Source organism: Mytilus californianus, unplaced genomic scaffold (assembly GCF_021869535.1).
Source record: "Mytilus californianus isolate M0D057914Y unplaced genomic scaffold, xbMytCali1.0.p SCAF_5, whole genome shotgun sequence".
In the NCBI taxonomy this organism is placed as follows: domain Eukaryota; kingdom Metazoa; phylum Mollusca; class Bivalvia; order Mytilida; family Mytilidae; genus Mytilus; species Mytilus californianus.
The window spans coordinates 37,978,792-37,995,999 of NW_026262701.1; the positions used below are offsets into that span (position 1 = coordinate 37,978,792).

The 17,208-nt window shown below is 30.2% G+C and overlaps 2 protein-coding genes across 4 annotated transcripts in view; one reads left to right on the top strand and one right to left on the bottom strand.

Moving 5' to 3' along the window:
- Positions 1 to 828, bottom strand: part of LOC127701834 (glucose-6-phosphate isomerase-like) — a 156,274-nt gene extending 155,446 nt beyond the window's left edge. For 2 of the 3 annotated variants that reach the window (XM_052205806.1, XM_052205805.1), the window contains exon 1: positions 734 to 819. In XM_052205806.1, the coding sequence (XP_052061766.1) occupies positions 734 to 804 (71 nt within the window). In that variant the 5' untranslated portion in view covers positions 805 to 819. Of the gene's footprint in view, positions 1 to 733 lie in introns of all 3 variants that reach the window. The other variant, XM_052205807.1, reaches the window with a different exon arrangement.
- The window catches only part of LOC127701833 (uncharacterized), a 158,249-nt gene that overhangs the window by 19,698 nt on the left and 121,343 nt on the right, over positions 1 to 17,208 (top strand). The window lies entirely within an intron of this gene.

Below are 17,208 nucleotides of genomic sequence, written 5' to 3' on the forward strand. Positions count from 1 at the left end.
CAGATTCAATCATCAACCTTGTCTTGTATTTCACCTAAATTTCTCGACCTCATGCAATATCACGAAGCTTCAAATAGTGTCCTATCCCAGCGACTCATCCCTTCCACATATTACATAATAAGTGCTCCCACATTGGGCTGAGTTGGATGTTGTCTAGATCTACCTAGCTAGCTCTTCCTAGCAAGATAGCAGACGTTGGAGAACAGAAGACTAAAAAATCTATCTAAAAGGGAATATAAGAAGAACAAAAAACTACTCTCAGACGATAAATGCAATTATACATGTATGCTAACATATTTTAAGCAATGTTTAATTTCTATGAATGATTTTAAAGGAGATGTGAAGTATACATAATTTATTTAGACAGCAACCCAATTAAGCAACAAACAAAACGCGACAATTTACTTCTAAAGTTCAATCTACGGTCTTCCTCAATGGACATGTCATTACAACATTTTAAAGTTTATTATCCTCCCAAGTCTAACTATAATATATAGAATAGTTGTGAATATGTGAGCCAAAATTTGTTCCTTTGAAAAAAGTTCCAGTGGAACAAATATCACAGGAAATATATTCTGGGAGAACTTTTTTCACAGATAATTTCTATATGATTTGTTCCATGATCTCCATAAAATAAGTTACACAATTTACCCGGTGAAATAAGTTCTGAGTTTTTGAAATTTGTTCCTAACCTAGTGAAATAAGTTCCGGGTTTGGGAGATTTGTTCCTTACCTGGTGAAATAAGTTCCTTGTCTGTGAACTATGTTCCACTGGTTATACAAGTTATCTTTTATACTGAGCATTGGTATCAGTGAGTTTAAAGTTATAGTTCAAGTACATTATAAAAACATGTATTATATTGATAATGTAATAAATAAAAGGTGTTAACATCCAATATGGATTCTGTGGAGTATAGCAAAATGTTTAATTACATTATCCATAAAAAAAACCCAAATGACAATAATTTAATTAGGCAGAAAAGCGAAGAATAAGAAAAATCCATCAGAAAATTTGTATAGATCAAACATTTATTTATGATATTGCAATTCAACATATGTTACTTCATATCAGAATTTGTAGAAAAATGAAATAGTGTGTTTTAAATATTTATCACAGTTGTTAATCATAGTTGTGCATCTGTTTCTTAATCATATTATCTACATACAAATTACCTAATTTGAATTTCTAAAAGATTTACCTTATTTTGAATGTGTTCGTGTTGTTTAAAGACTTCAATGTTGAGTATCAAATTTGTCAGGTACAACTATAGATTTTTTTGCTTGATATAAAGTTAATGCAAAATGTTAATCTATCCCTGCAGGCACACTTTGTTGAATCAACGTTGAATCTTTGTTAATTTTAGGTTATACGTTGATCAACAAATATTCAAAATTGATTCAACCTTGAATTAACATTGTGTTGAAATACCAACATTGAATCAACTTTGGCTAAACAATATATAAAACCCAGTTGTGGATACCAGAATTGTCAAATAAAGTATTGGGCACATCACAATTATTTTTAAATTGACAACGATATTCACATAAAATAGAATATTCAGTAGATTTATCCCTCATTGTTGTGGTGATTATAGAATTATATATAAAACACTGAATCGCAGTGTATATATCAGCATAAACTAATCATGAACTTTGCACCCCAAATAATAGAAATTCCCAACCCAACCTAATACATAATAATAGAACCAGCTTGCATATAGGATCATACAGTAAATATAAAAATTTGTGAACAACCCCTTCCCCTATAAATATGCCCCCTTTTTCCTTGGCTGCTGATGTCAAATATCTTGTTAACATTCCTTTTTTTCTTTTCTATTCTTTTTATCAATATAAAGAGAAAAACGTATACATCAGTACAAACACAATGGTTGATAGATCTATTGGAATAGTGGTTTTAATTCTCGCGGCATTTTTAACATTTATATTTTAAGACAAATTCAGATATGCGCATGCGCAGTTGTTTCTCTTGCCAAAGTATCCGCTTTGGAGACCACTAGGTGGTTCTACAGAGTTTTTATCAGTATCTTTCCTGTATACAGCTTTTACATTTTTATCGTAAGTATTTATAAATTGTTGTGATTACAGTAAATACAGTATCGTATTTTAGAAATGTGAGCATATCATGTTGTTATGAAAACTGTACTGAAAAGTTGAAAATTTACGAGGAAAAGGGGGATGTGTACCATGTTACCATTCCCAATTTACCTTGCAACGTCTCATGAATTTTTATCATTGCATTTGACTATTTGAATTCATCATATGATTGAATCAAAAGTGAAAAGAGATTTTATCGTTATTTATCTAAAATTATCTGTTCAATTCAGTTACACGAAATCTCAAAAAAAGGGGGGCTTGTTTACAAAATTGGGATGAAAAGTCAGAAGCTATATGGCTCACCAAGTTGGACCTTTAATATTTAACTGTCAAAATTGAAGTAGTGTTTTGACAAGGTAATCAAAGATAAAGAGTTATTTCCCAGCAAACACAAAAACATCTTTCTAATGTTATTAAAATGTTGTGTCTAATGTCATGAAAATATCACAAAAAAACGTGAGAAAAACATAAAATGTATGGTTGAATATATATCGCTAAAACGTTTTCTAATATATTTTCTAAAATATTTGCATAATATAGTTAAAATGTTGTCAAGAAATATCATGATAATGTGAAAACCAATGGCGTATAAAAGATTTTGATAATCTTTTAAAAAATATTTTCTAGAAATATTTTCTGAACGTTTGAAAAACATCATGAACATCAAATAATGTTATAAAAATGTTTTTGGGATGTTTCCTTTCAAGTGAGACTGTGCCTAAAAAAATGTTTTCAAAATGTTTTAAGAAGATGTGTTTGGTTGATATCTAGATCATATCAATATAAAAATTTCTGTACTTTTGATTGAGTTTCCTACTTTTTTGAATAACAAATCATTAGTTTAATTTATACACAGTGATTTATTCTATATACAAACAAGAATAAATCAGTTGTTTTGCTAAGCATATGAAAATTCACAATTCAAAGTATCGAAAAACAAGAAGTATTTACAAATTTTGACACATCCCAAATGGCAGACACAACACATCATGGTCAAGCAACTTACCAAATATGAAGTCATTCTGTTCAGCAGTACTAATAAAAGTAATGAAAAATTTGAGAACATTCAACATTTTGAAATACAATGTATAAGCAAACAGGACACAGGTGCCAGATACAAAAATGTTCCCACATCACAGTTCATCACTATCAAGCAGCTCAACAAATATGAACTCATCTTGATCAGCAGTTTTGGGAAAAACAGTAATGAAAATATTTGTTGGACAGACGACAGACAGTGCAAGAAAGCCCACATTCCTACCATAATGGTATAATGTTTAGTTTTTCATTCTCAAATTTTATTACCTATCGTATACACATCATGCATATGTCAACCTGAACATGCATGACATATTTGCCATTGGACATTATGCAAACATTATACACATTTTTAAGATGAAGTTACATAGACTAAAACTTGTGTCCCAAATTTAGATTTTTCAATATAACTTCTCTTTCTAAACTCAAACGTAACACTTCTAATAGGATTACATCTTAAGTCAATAATTATTGATAGTTGGCTTAAGAGATGAGAACAAAACACCATTTTACATCAACTATTTGATTTATTTAAGAATACATTGAAAAAGTCAATTAATTGTCATATTCAAAATCACTTGGAATGTCTTGTAGTATCTTATATCTTTTTCTTGCTGTGCCATGCGTCTGAAAAAAAAATTAATCTTACATTCATATATAAACTTCTTGCACATTCCCTTATTAGAGAACGATCCACGTTGTCTGAAAGATATACATCCCCTCCCCTTTAAAGTTTTAACAAATAACGATGATAGTCTGTCAGAAGGGGACGATAAATGGCTGACCGTGTTAAGAGAGAGCAATATGCCACGCTGAACTTCATTCAGTTATAAGAAAAAACACATAAAAAACTTTAGACTAGATATGTGTCCAGTCAAGAGTTTTATTTCATTATACTCTTTGATTGTTGTCTATCATATTTTTTTTTTATTGTTTTGTAAAAATCTGGCTGTTCTTTTCTTGGTTTTTTTTAGTTCTAATTAAATACATTGTATCATGTAGGGGCCTTTAAAATACCTACTACATTAAACACCTTATTGTCCTTTTTAAGTGTTAAACTCTGTACAGTGACATAGTTTATAATTTGTCATTTGTATCTAAGGGCATATGATACAGTCCTATAGGCACATACATAACTTATTGAAGTGTTACGCATTGTTTTCGCAAGATGATAATAACTTAACTTCCGAGAAACACACAGATGTCATCAAATGAGTTGTTTAAATGTATTTGAAATACTTCAAAGGAAAGCAAATATGTTGTTTATGAAAGCACACTGTTGGACTAAAAGATTGATTTAAATAAACAACTTGTTTCTGTTTTGTCACAAAAATAATAATTTATTCAAATATCCAGATATCTTTTCTGTATTGTATGCCCTTAATCTTGCATGTAATGTATTGTTTATGCTAAATATTTGAATTAAATATGGAATAACAGTAATTCTGTATGAAAATCTTACTTCAAAAAAAAATTTCTCCTGAAAGGTTGTAGACATTCCAAAGAACCTGTGCCACTTCCAAATTGTAACCTGCATATTGAACTTGTCCTTTATGGCTTTTCTTTTATCTCCTGTTATAAAAATAAAAGATACATTGTATGTACATTGTGTGTATGAATCAATAAATATAACTTTAAGCAACAGTTTATATCATCTTGCTTGTACTGAAGTCTTACAGTCTTTGTAATGTTCATTAAGCTGTTAAGGGAAATTTAATTTACTGTTTTGCAAATACATACATACACTGATTTTACTAGAAAAAAAAATCTCCATATTCACATGGTGCTTATATTAGTGTTATTGTAACTTGTTTGTGTGCCTTGGAACAAGGTATTGAGTCATGCTTATTGCATACCTGCCAAGTTTTCAAAATCTCCATGGGGGATTTCAAGTCAAGACCGAGATGACTAAATGCTTCTCTTATATTGTCATAAGACTTTCTAATCTGCTACTATATTGTTTGAATCAGTATGCATGTGCTTAAATCCCCTTTCAACTCATTTGAATGCCTGTTTTCAGGTGTTAAATTTGTATAATAACGAATTTCAAAATTCAGGTCAACACCTCTCATGGGGGAAATCCCCCATAAAGAGTGAAGGTTGGCAGGTCTGTTATTGCAATAGTTGTTGTTGGTTTAAGTCTGTCACATTTGTTTTTCATAATGTGTATTTAATGTAGGCGGTTAGTTGTTTTGTTTCAATTGTGTTGAGAAAAATTAAACATTTGTTTGTCAAGGTTTTTTAAAGTGGACTATATGGTATGGGTTTTCTCAGTGTTGAAAGCCGTACAGTGACCTATAATTTCTTTTATCCAAGTCATTTGAATTCTGGTGGATAGCTGTCTCATACACCTTATCGCTATTTCAGTATTTGGAAATCTATCCCGCTTGAACTTTTTACGTCAGCATACGTCATACAATAATACACCTTATCGCTATTTCCGCTTGACCCGAGAATCTATCCTGCTTGAACTTTTGACGTCAAACAACAATCACTTTTCCATTGTGGCGTCAGATATTTTTTATTATGACGTCAAAATTTTACGGGAACTTGTGACAGTTGTGTGATGTCCAGTAATGGCGGACAAATAGCGATAAAGTGTATTACTTTCCATTGTGGTGTCAAATATTTTCTATTATGACGTCAACATTTTACGGGAACTTTTGTGGTGTCAACCCCCCAAATGAGGGACTGTCCCTGAGACAAGGGGTCGTTTTACTGTTGTAAAAAAGAAAAAAGAAAAACTTCGATTTTTCAACTTAAAAAGGGAAAAATTTATTATATTTGGAACATTTTTTCTAAAAGAGGGTTCCACTTATTTTTAATAATAAGGAAGATATAAGTCCAGGAATATTACGAAATTCTTGGACATGTTTTGACCATATAATACCAGATAGATGTATAGTTCTTTGGGAAAAGTTTCTTCAAATAATATAAATATTTGCTCATTTGTACTAAAAAGTGGTTTTTACAAAAAAATATTTGTTATCACTTGAAATGTACCCCTCATAAAAGGGATAGTCATTACATTGAGGGGTTCTTCCCAACCTGTCCATTGCCAGTAATAGCGGACAAATAGCGATAAGATGTATTGGCAATCAAACACACAAGCCACATATCCATATTTTTATATCAATGAACAAATTCATAATTGGTGTACGTAGATGCTAGAACAGTGGCGGATTTAGGGGCCCCGTCCCCCTTATGGAGCTGCATATCAGATAAATGCATAGACTATTTACAAGTATTTGCTTACCTTCGGCAGGGGCCTCCTTTTTTCAAAACCTTGATCCGCACCTCTAGAAACAGATGTATTGGTTCCGATTATGATTCTTACCAAGTGAGTATATATCGCGTAACAAACAATTTTCTTGGCTCTCTTTGTTGATATCCTGTCTTCGTTTCAAAATTCAAGTTTCAATATCATTTCCGGTGATAAAACAAAAGTCGATTCCGGAAAAGGTCGGTTTTCCGTAATGCATATAAACGATACGAAAATGGAACTTAGTACAGTTTCAGTTTTCATTTCTTAATTTCTAAAATATACACGAACGAAATGAATAAACATTAAAGAAAGTTGATTGTTTATTAATACATTATTGCTTAATTTATGTTGACTCTTTTGAATTTTAAGTATAAGAAGGAATAAAATCTGACTTCAAGATATCAAGGATTTCAACGGTATAGTATCTTGCTTGTCATGATACTGATGAAATGTAGTACTATATATTATCCTGAAAAAAAAACGAGCTAATTCCACAAAATTTTGTTTGTGGGGTTTTAAATAAAGTTTAAATAAAATGTTATTTTTATATCTGTAAAATGTTGAATAAAATATCAGTAATAAAATTGAGAATGGAAATGGGGAATGTGTCAAAGAGACAACAACCCGACCATAGAACAGACAACAGCAGAAGGTCACCAACAGGTCTTCAATGCAGCGAGAAATTCCCGCACCCGGAGGCGTCCTTCAGCTGGCCCCTAAACAAATATATATACTAGTTCAGTGATAATGAACGCCATACTAAACTCCAAATTGTACACAAGAAACTAAAATTAAAAATAATACAAGACTAACAAAGGCTAGAGGCTCCTGACTTGGGACAGGCGCAAAAATGCGGCGGGGTTAAACATGTTTATGAGATCTCAACCCTCCCCTATACCTCTAGCCAATGTAGAAAAGTAAACGCATAACAATATGCACATTAAAATTCGGTTCAAGAGAAGTCCGAGTCTGATGTCAGAAGATGTAACCAAAGAAAATAAACAAAATGACAATAATACATAAATAAAAACAGACTACTAGCAGTTAACTGACATGCCAGCTCCAGACTTCAATTAAACTGATTGAAAGATTATGTCTTCATCATATGAATATCAGGCACAATCCTTCCCGTTAGGGGTTTAGTATCATACCATCATAACATATATGAGAAGAACATAACCCGTGTCATGCCAACAACTGGTTTTTAAATAAATGTGTTTAGTGCCGATGCAAAGACCCTATAAGTGAATCAATATTAACGCCAAAATATGCAATCTTTAATGACCTGACAACAGTATCGTAACTATATCCCTTCTTAATAAGTCTATTTAAAGGTTTTGTTAGCTTCAGAGGTGAATACTGACATTTTTGTACTTTATAAAGAATATTTCCATAAAAAATTGGATGTGAAATACCTGAACGTATAAGAAGTCTGCATGTTGAGCTATATTTACGAATGATGTCCTTATACCGATGATAAAATTTAGTAAATGTTTTGATTAGTTTGTGATATCGAAAACCCTGGTGTAATAATTTTTCAGTAATACATAAATTTCTCTCGTTAAAATCTAAAACATTGTTACATACACGAGCGAATCGTACAAGTTGAGATATATAAACACCGTAAGATGGTGACAAGGGAACGTCACCATCTAAAAATGGATAATTAACGATAGGAAATGAAAAATCATCTTTTTTATCATGCAGTAAGACTATTAAATAATGTGTATGTCAAAATATTTTATAGAAAACATTTAGCTGATATTTTTCAGATGTTTTATGTAAAACATTTTAATTTTACGTTATAAAACATTTTATGCAAATAGCAAAACCATATTTTCTGTAAAATATTTTTTGCAGAATTTTTTTTGTATATTTGGAAAATATTTACTTTAAATGTTGTAACAGTATGAAATACCAATTGAAGAAAATATTATTTTTTTATATTATAAAATGCTCTCATCACAAGAATGTGGTCACTCAGTTTTATTGTTGAAAATTACTGATCTTCTACGAGTAATTGACAGTCAATGGCATCTATTCAAAGTTGTGTGCACCCAACCACTTTTCATTGTTACCTATAACATACCATTTCAAATATGACCAGACAATGATTTTATTTACAGTTCATCAATTTTTTTTCTGAGATTATTTTTTTATACTTTGGTCTGATGGAGCAGTTTTTTGGATAAAGTTTCCTGGAGCAGAATGTTGCTATGGCATTTAGCATGTTGAGTGCCTTCAGAAGACACCACCTTGAATATTGCTACAGTATAAAATTTGGAATGCAACACACAGAAAATACAGGATGAATGAAACTTAAGTTTTAGGTGGAAACACAGTTGAACACAACCACTAACCAATTTTGATTCCGTGTTAAATATTGTATTCACCCTGAATTCATTCTGAATACAAATTAAGATATTGATTGAAACAATGTTGAAGCAACCATTATTCAAAAGTGATTCAAAGTTGAACATCAACGTTGATTCAACGTAGGATTTCAACGTTGATACAAATTTGCAAAATCTAATAATAATTCAACATTGATTCAACATAGAAAATAAACATTGATTCAACATAGAAAATAAACATTGATTCAACATAGAAAATAAACATTGATTCAACATAGTAAATAAACATTGATTCAATGTTTAATCAATGTTGTGTGCCAGCTGGGAAACACCCGGAACTAACATTTAGTAAAAAAAAAATAGTTCCGGATCAAATTTTACAGTGCTGGAACATATTTCCTTATAATATATGAAAAAAATTCCAGTGGAACAAATCGATGGGTTAATGCCACAACCTCGTAATTGAAAATTTTTCACTTTTCAGAAACTGACATACAAAGTTTGAATGTCAATATAAATTTCATTTTACTTCAAAAATGTACCAAATTAACTTTGATTGCACAAATACTCCTAATGATTATAATTTTATAGTTTTATGATAATTGAATGACAGAAAACCGATAAAAATGTACTTGAAATGTTTAACGGATATAGGCATTCCATAACGATTGAATTTAATTTAATGCAGATATGTTTGCCATAAGGTCGTAGCTAGTGATACGAGGTAAACGCTCTTAGGTATATCATATTTTAAAGAAGTAGGGCAATAAGGCCCTTATCTGGCCCAAATATTACTGCAAATTTAAAAGTTATCATATATATTCTTATATTTGTCCAAACTAGACTAAGGAACAAGGTATTCAAAAAATAAAAACAAATTTCACATTGAACGTGTTACCATGGCAACAAACTATGACATAATTTGCATATTTTGTAAAATTTCTTGATTTTCCTTGTTTTTCATCAAATTTTAAGTAAAGTTTAGATTGGAAAAGTATGTGCGCACCCAAGAAACAACTTTATATTTGGTGAGACTACGTCAATAGTTATAACAAAGCTTCTCTTAAATTATTTTGTTTCTTGGCTGCGCACGATGTTATCACAATGGAAATAACGACAGAAAACTACATGAATTCTGTATTTTTCATTGTTTTTGTGAAAACGATACAGATTATGATGTAATTGTGATGTCATCAGATAAAAATCTTTATATTTTTCATTTATATATCATGACCCTATTATGCATTTCAAACATTATGTGCCAATTTGAAATAGTTGGCAAACATTTTATTTTCTTGGGCCAAAACCGGACCTTAATGCCCCTTCTCCTTTTGTTTGATAAGCATCATTGCATTTGCAAGCGATAAGAGATTGGTGGAATTTAAAATATGAATAAATATAACTGAATGAATTTTATTTACTTTGAACGATATATTAATTTAACAGTTATATACATACACATAATGTTATAAAACATTGTTAAGAGAGAAAAAAAAGATGATGTAAAGCAATACAGTACTAAAGGAATTATGGAAAGTGGATTTAACTATACAGAAATACATACACATTTTTGAAAACTCTTATAATTTATTTTTTGTCAAACTAAAAAATATTATTCAATTCGCAATATCCTGAACCAATTAGAGATGGTTACAAAATTTCTGAAATGAAAGATATGTCATTGTCTTTATTGTCTTTATACTTGTTTGACCTTAACAACACATAATATAATTGAATCAGACTTATAATCTACACAAAGACCTTGGACTGATGAATTTATTGTATGAATTAAATTTCATTGAATTTTAAAGACAAAGAAAAGCAATAAAATTTATCAGAGTTCCAAATGAAAATCGTGTGTTATAGCTGTGTTTCACAAAAGAATATACAGTAACCCCACATAAGATTGAAATCATAATCTAACATGTTTATTTGTTTTTCGAAATCATTAATATCGTTTTGCTCGCATGAAAGAAAAACAATACTGATTTAGATTTTCCTTTCAGTATATTTCTTTTCCCTAAAAGTTAACCAAGTTTTCTTGATTATTATCTGTTTATATTATATTATTAGCTATTAGAGTAGACTTTAAAACTTACATACTGCACTATTTATCACACTATAATATACCATGGCAGATTTTTTTTTAATTTACCAAAAAGGATAATAAAATACAAAATACAAAATATATGTAATGCGGTACTTCGGTATATGCTAGAAAAGGAGCAAGTCTCTATATAACTTAAGGTTTTATTATATCTGATAATCCTCATATGCATGAACATTGTTAGATATTGTTTTACAATGTCAGATCAGGGTGTAAGTTTGGTTTTTGTTGTCAGATAGTAATCCTATGTAGAAGCTATTTTATTGTCTTGGAATAATACCCGACCTCGAGTAAAAAGTAAATCCTTTAGCTGGTACAGTCTGTTTAAGGTAGCACTACAGTCAGAATTTTCGGACTCCAACCAACAGTCTTTAAAGATTAATTTCTCCACAATTACTCAATGGATTTTTAAAATCTTTAACTTATTTTAAAGCTGAAATATTACTCTCTCTTAATCCATAGATAAATTTATTTTTGGTATGATAAATCTCAAAATATAGCTCATTAATTGCCAAAAAAGTGGTCTTCTAACTTGGATGGAAATGGCACATTCAGGTCAAATGGTAGTAAAAATTTGTTTTCATCCCTTTAATCAACCATATACAAGTTGCAAAATCGTGTCTCAGATTTTTAATATATGCCTCCAGTAAGAAGATATATTGATTTAACTGCTGGGTGCCAAACCTCATTTCACCTTTCATCTTTGGAGACCTATAAATTCATTTAGAAACAAATTATCCAAAAACGGGGACACGGTATTGTAGAAAATACTCCCTTTAATCACATATATCAAAGTCAAGCCAAAGGGGGTACCCATAAAGTTTATATTTTCATTTTTTAGTGAAAAATTGTTCTGAGAAATGACCTTAAAACGGAATTTCCCCCTTAGAACCCCTGTAAATGCCACATAAATACAACAAAATCCACTGGGAACACCCCAGGAGTGTTCTGACACCATTATTTTATCAATAGAACCACACACTTTGTCTCTTTGATGCTCTAATGCTGTAAATTTTGCATTATGTGTGGCATTATGCAACACTAACTTGGCATTTGGCTGGAGTTTGACGTCACAGATTTGACCAATATCTGTGATGTAGAAATTAAATATAGACAAAGCTCCGCCTCTGTCCAGACAATTTAAGATAAGAGAATAACAGGATTGACCAGCTGCATATAATCAATATTTAACATCATTATTCTCACTATAAAGAATAATTTAGATTTGTATTTTAAAAAGAAATATACTGTTACTGAAATTAGCTAGAACATTAAAATTGTGCATCAAAAGACATGTTCATAAAAAGATCCAAGACCATCCACTTCTTTAAAAAATGACACTCTCACATGATTTTTGAGTTTTATGGAATTGAAAAATTTTACATAAACTTAAAATTGGTTAAAATGCATAAAACTGTATTTAAATGTAGAAGACCAAATAGAAGAAATTTATACAGGCGGTCAGAGGCTTTCAAAGATACTTTCACACTCTTTTCCATATTTGTTTTCTTTTTTTGTAGATTTCTTTCCTTTAGATTTTTTTCTTTTTCTCTGTTTATAAACATGTTATATTAATTACTTTTGTTGCAAAACAATGAGATAAGACCACAATATTTATCTTGTGGTCAGGAATTAATAGCTGGACACTGGTATCAACAGATGATCGACATATTAGCCCCTCCCAAATGCCTATATATTTAGATTAATTACCATGTGCTTTTATTTACATAAGTTTATTATCAATTTACTTCCTATTGTGATATGATAATGACTTTGGGATTTTTACAAACTGTGCAGAATAATACTTAATTCAAAATTATGTGATAAAAAAATATCTTCAAAAAAACATTGTTAGACTGTAGGGCTACCTTAACTTTGCATTACATTGGCCTGTGCCTCCATCAAATTGCTGGACGACCATATCTGGTGTTTTCTGTAACGGTCATCTTTACGAATCGGGTCATAACATATATATTTGAAGGATATGTGATTCGGGTCGTTTCAAATCTCCACTACTTCAGCCATTTTATTGTCTTCTTTTGATGTTTCGCACAAATATTTTCAACAGATACAATATAATTGCTGATCTTTTTATAAAAATACTCATAATTTTGAATGAATAAATATTCTTAGCTTGAAAATTGTATTTTGAATTAAATAAATGTTCTCGTCTTAAGATTTCTCTAAAGTGAATGAAATAAACATTAAATATATTGTGTGTATTCGAAGCGCTAAACTTTTCAAAAGCCGTGAGTGTTAAAATAAATAGAATGTTAGGAACTATATGGTTATGACCAAAAAGGACCTAGACCAAAGGGACAAAATATTTCTAGGTCGTGCATATATTTAAAGTGGTGTTTTTGTAAAAGTAGTACATTTTATAGAAATCTCTTTAGGTTTTCGTTTGCTGTTAGCTATATATCAAATTGAGAATGTAAATGGGGAATATGTCATAGAGACAACAACCCAACCAAAGAGCAGATAACAGCCGAAGCCCACCAATGGGTCTTCAACGCAGCGAGAAAATCCCGCACCCAGAGATGGCCCTCAGCTGGCCCCTAAATAAAAATGTGTACTAGTTCAATGAAAATTGACATCATACTTAACTCCAAAACATATAAATGAACTAAAATTAAAAAAAACATACAAGTTTAACAAAAGCCTGAGGCTCCTGACTTGGGACAGGTGCAAAAATGCGGCGGGGTTTAACATGTCTTGTGAGATCTCAACCCTCCCCCTATACCTCTTCTTCTTTTAATTATAATATTCATTATTTTAAACTAAATTTTACATGCACCTTTCTAAATTAGCTGAATATCAAAACTTCTATATCAAAAACCATTAAAAATCATAACAATTACTTGTTTTATTCTCAATTGATGTTTATATCATATATTTTGAGCTGCTGATATTCACTTCTCTTTTACAGCTGTAACCCATTATCTGATGTTGTAGGGGATGTGGTATAAGGTGTCAAAATAAATCAATTAAAATGTCAAATGCAATAAGCAAGTATTTCGAGATACTGTTTTATCGCATACGATTTTGCAAACGATATTTGTTATTAGGAATGCAACACACCTTATCTATAGATACTGTGTTGTTGTTCTCAGGGCAAGCAATTACATAAAGAGTATTCAACTTGCATTTACAAAGAAAGAGATAAGTCTTTCATGCTGGCAGACTTTCTATATCAAACTGATAATAGATTGATGAACATGCCAATTAAAATTTTTCTTTACATCCAATTGCTCTAAAAAAATTTGAGAATATTCTTTAATACCATTACCATGATAACGTATAAAAATCAGTAAATCTCAAACTGCAAATTTTTCAGTTAAATCTTTTATACTGAGCATTGTTATCAGTGTGTTTAAAGTTATAATTCAAGTACATTATAAAAACATGTATTATATTGCTAATGTAATAAATAAAGGGTGTAAACATCCAATATGGATTCTGTGGAGTATAGCAAAATGTTTAATTACATTATCCATAAAAAAATTCCCAAATGACACTAATTTAATGAGGCAGAAAAGCGAAGAATAAGAAAAATGCATCAAAAAATGTGTATAGATCAATCATTTATTTATGAATATTATTGCAACTAAACATATGTTACTTCATATTAGAATTTGTAGAAAAATGAAATAGTGTGTTTTATATATTTATCACAGTTGTTAATCATAGTTGTGCATTTGTTTTTTTAATCATATTATATCTACGTACAAAATATATGCTGTTTTAATTTGAATTTCTAAAAGATTTACCTTATTTTGAATGTTTTCGTGTTGTTTAAAGACTTCAATGTTGAGTATTAAATTTGTCAGGTACAACTATAGAATGTTTTGCTTGATATAAAGTTAATATGTTAATCTATAACACTCGGAACTTATTTAACATTTAGTAAAAAAATTAGTTCCGGAACAAATTTTACAGTGCTGGAACATATTTCCTTATAATATATATTCCGGGTATAAATTTTTTGTGATATAAATTCCGGTGGAACATATTTCCTATGAACAAATGTTACGTCGGAACATTTTCATTGTTACAAAAAAATAATCTTAATAGCAATAAATAATTCAGATATTACTTGAAACTATGAGCAGGGTCAGGAACAAACTTTTAATGTTTGTTTTGAGGTTTATTGACTATTTATACTAGACATGCTTTATGAGAGAAAGAGAAATACGAAAAATTATAAATTTAAAAGACGAAAATACTGTTGGCAATTTAAAAGATTATTCTTAATTGTATGTTTTCTACAAGAATTGTAAACAAGTATAAACATACATATACTATGGTTATTAAACAAAAAGACATTTATATGTCAACATACGAACGGTCTCCCACAAAAGATTATGTCAATCCATTATGTCAAGCTTTTAAGGGTAAGTATGATAAGGGCCTTATTCGTCATTCAACATTAAATGGTATAGTAAATAAATAGGAAGATGTGTACAAGTAAAACAATAACAAACGATACAGTATCAAGCTGTACGCTTCATAAATTTTTGGTCAAATTTGTTGATTCTCTTATGTTGATGGCCTCATAGTGAATTTAAAATAGCTTTGCAAAACTTATCACCTTCTTTATAACCAACGACGTCCATTATAATTTGAAACAGAATGGCGGCGAAACTACTATGTCTTAAATTTCAGGCGCTTACAATAGGTCTTATATAGCAAATTACCTGTCTCACGACTCTGAGTATTTTTCATAAAAAAATATAATCAAGAAGTCCAATAAAACCAAATAATCTGAAAAAAGAAACATTTAATTGTAAGGTTACTAATTTTTCAAATATAGAAAAAGAGGCGTGGGGCATTCCACATCGCAGTCCAACTACAATGAATAGACAAAATCTTCATCGACAACAAAAATAACCATACATATATGTGAAGCTTTACATTTTAAGGATCATTTTTGAAAAGATGTGAGATACCGTTGGAAATATATTAATAGTGTTCTTATATGTTTAAATTTTACTACGTTTCACTCTCTACACTTTTTGATGCCTATTAGGGACGAACAACTTTCAGGTGGAAGCGGTCATACTTTTCTAACACAAATAAAAAAGCAAACTGTAACATAAAATATTTTCCCCCATGAAATATTGTCCGTCGGACAAAATTTCATATAAAATATTGTCCGTCGGACAAAACTTCATATAAAATATTGTCTGCGGACTATATTTCATAATGAAATAGTGTCCTTGTCCATGAAATTTTTTCACCTCCTTCTGGACAATATTTCAATATGAAATTCTGTCCATGACAATATTTCACTATGAAATTCTGTCCATGACAATATTTCATTATGAAATTCTGTCCATGACAATATTTCACTATGAATTCTATTATGACATTATTTCCTTGTGAAATTCTGTCCACGACAATATTTCACTGTGAAATACTGTCCATGAAAATATTTCTTAATCAAACTATTACAAAATTAAAAATAGTACACAAGCATACAGCATGCACATTTTTAGATTTATAACTAAAATTATTTTGTAAAGTAAGTATTTTATATATATCAAACTAATATTTATTTTAACATAAGCTAGTTTCAAATTTGCATAGATAGTTTATAAATGGTTAATTACAGATTAAAAAATTGTCTAACATATGTTCTATTGTACTACATTATACTGTATAAATATAAGTAATGTTCAACGTCCTTGTTGGACTAATAAAGGACGAAATCGTTTCTAAAATCCAATTGTACTGCTCTAAATATATCTGTGTGTGACTACCTTAACATGCGGTGGGAAAGAGAGAGAGAGAAGGCATGCTAATGAAATATGATACAGAGGATATAGATGATTATATTATTTACAAACATCATCCCGGAGCACCCCTGTGATTCCACTATGATATGTACTGAACTACGTTTCCAACAACCATATGCAAATCAAGTATATAACATCCCCGCCCCAAAAGAAAAAGAAATTCATAAAATTTCGAAATGGCTGTTGTAAACGTAGGTCAGAGAATATAAAACTAAAATAAGAAAAACCAAACATCAAACGTCAAACCATAAACAAAATGCTTATTAAAAAATGTATAAGTTTCTCATTAAACTTCAAGCTATCAAATATCCGATGCCGACTACCACACAAGTCTCTTACAATGTAATATTTTCTCATCACAGTTCTGGTCTTGTGCATGAAACATTTAAATGAATCATTATTTCAGTTATGCAATTGAAGAATCATACTAGTAGTCTATTTGATAAGTCTAGCAGAGACCTGAAACTCATAATATTTCAAATGATACATTCATAAACAATATCGACTTGCACACACAGATTCGGTAAACAC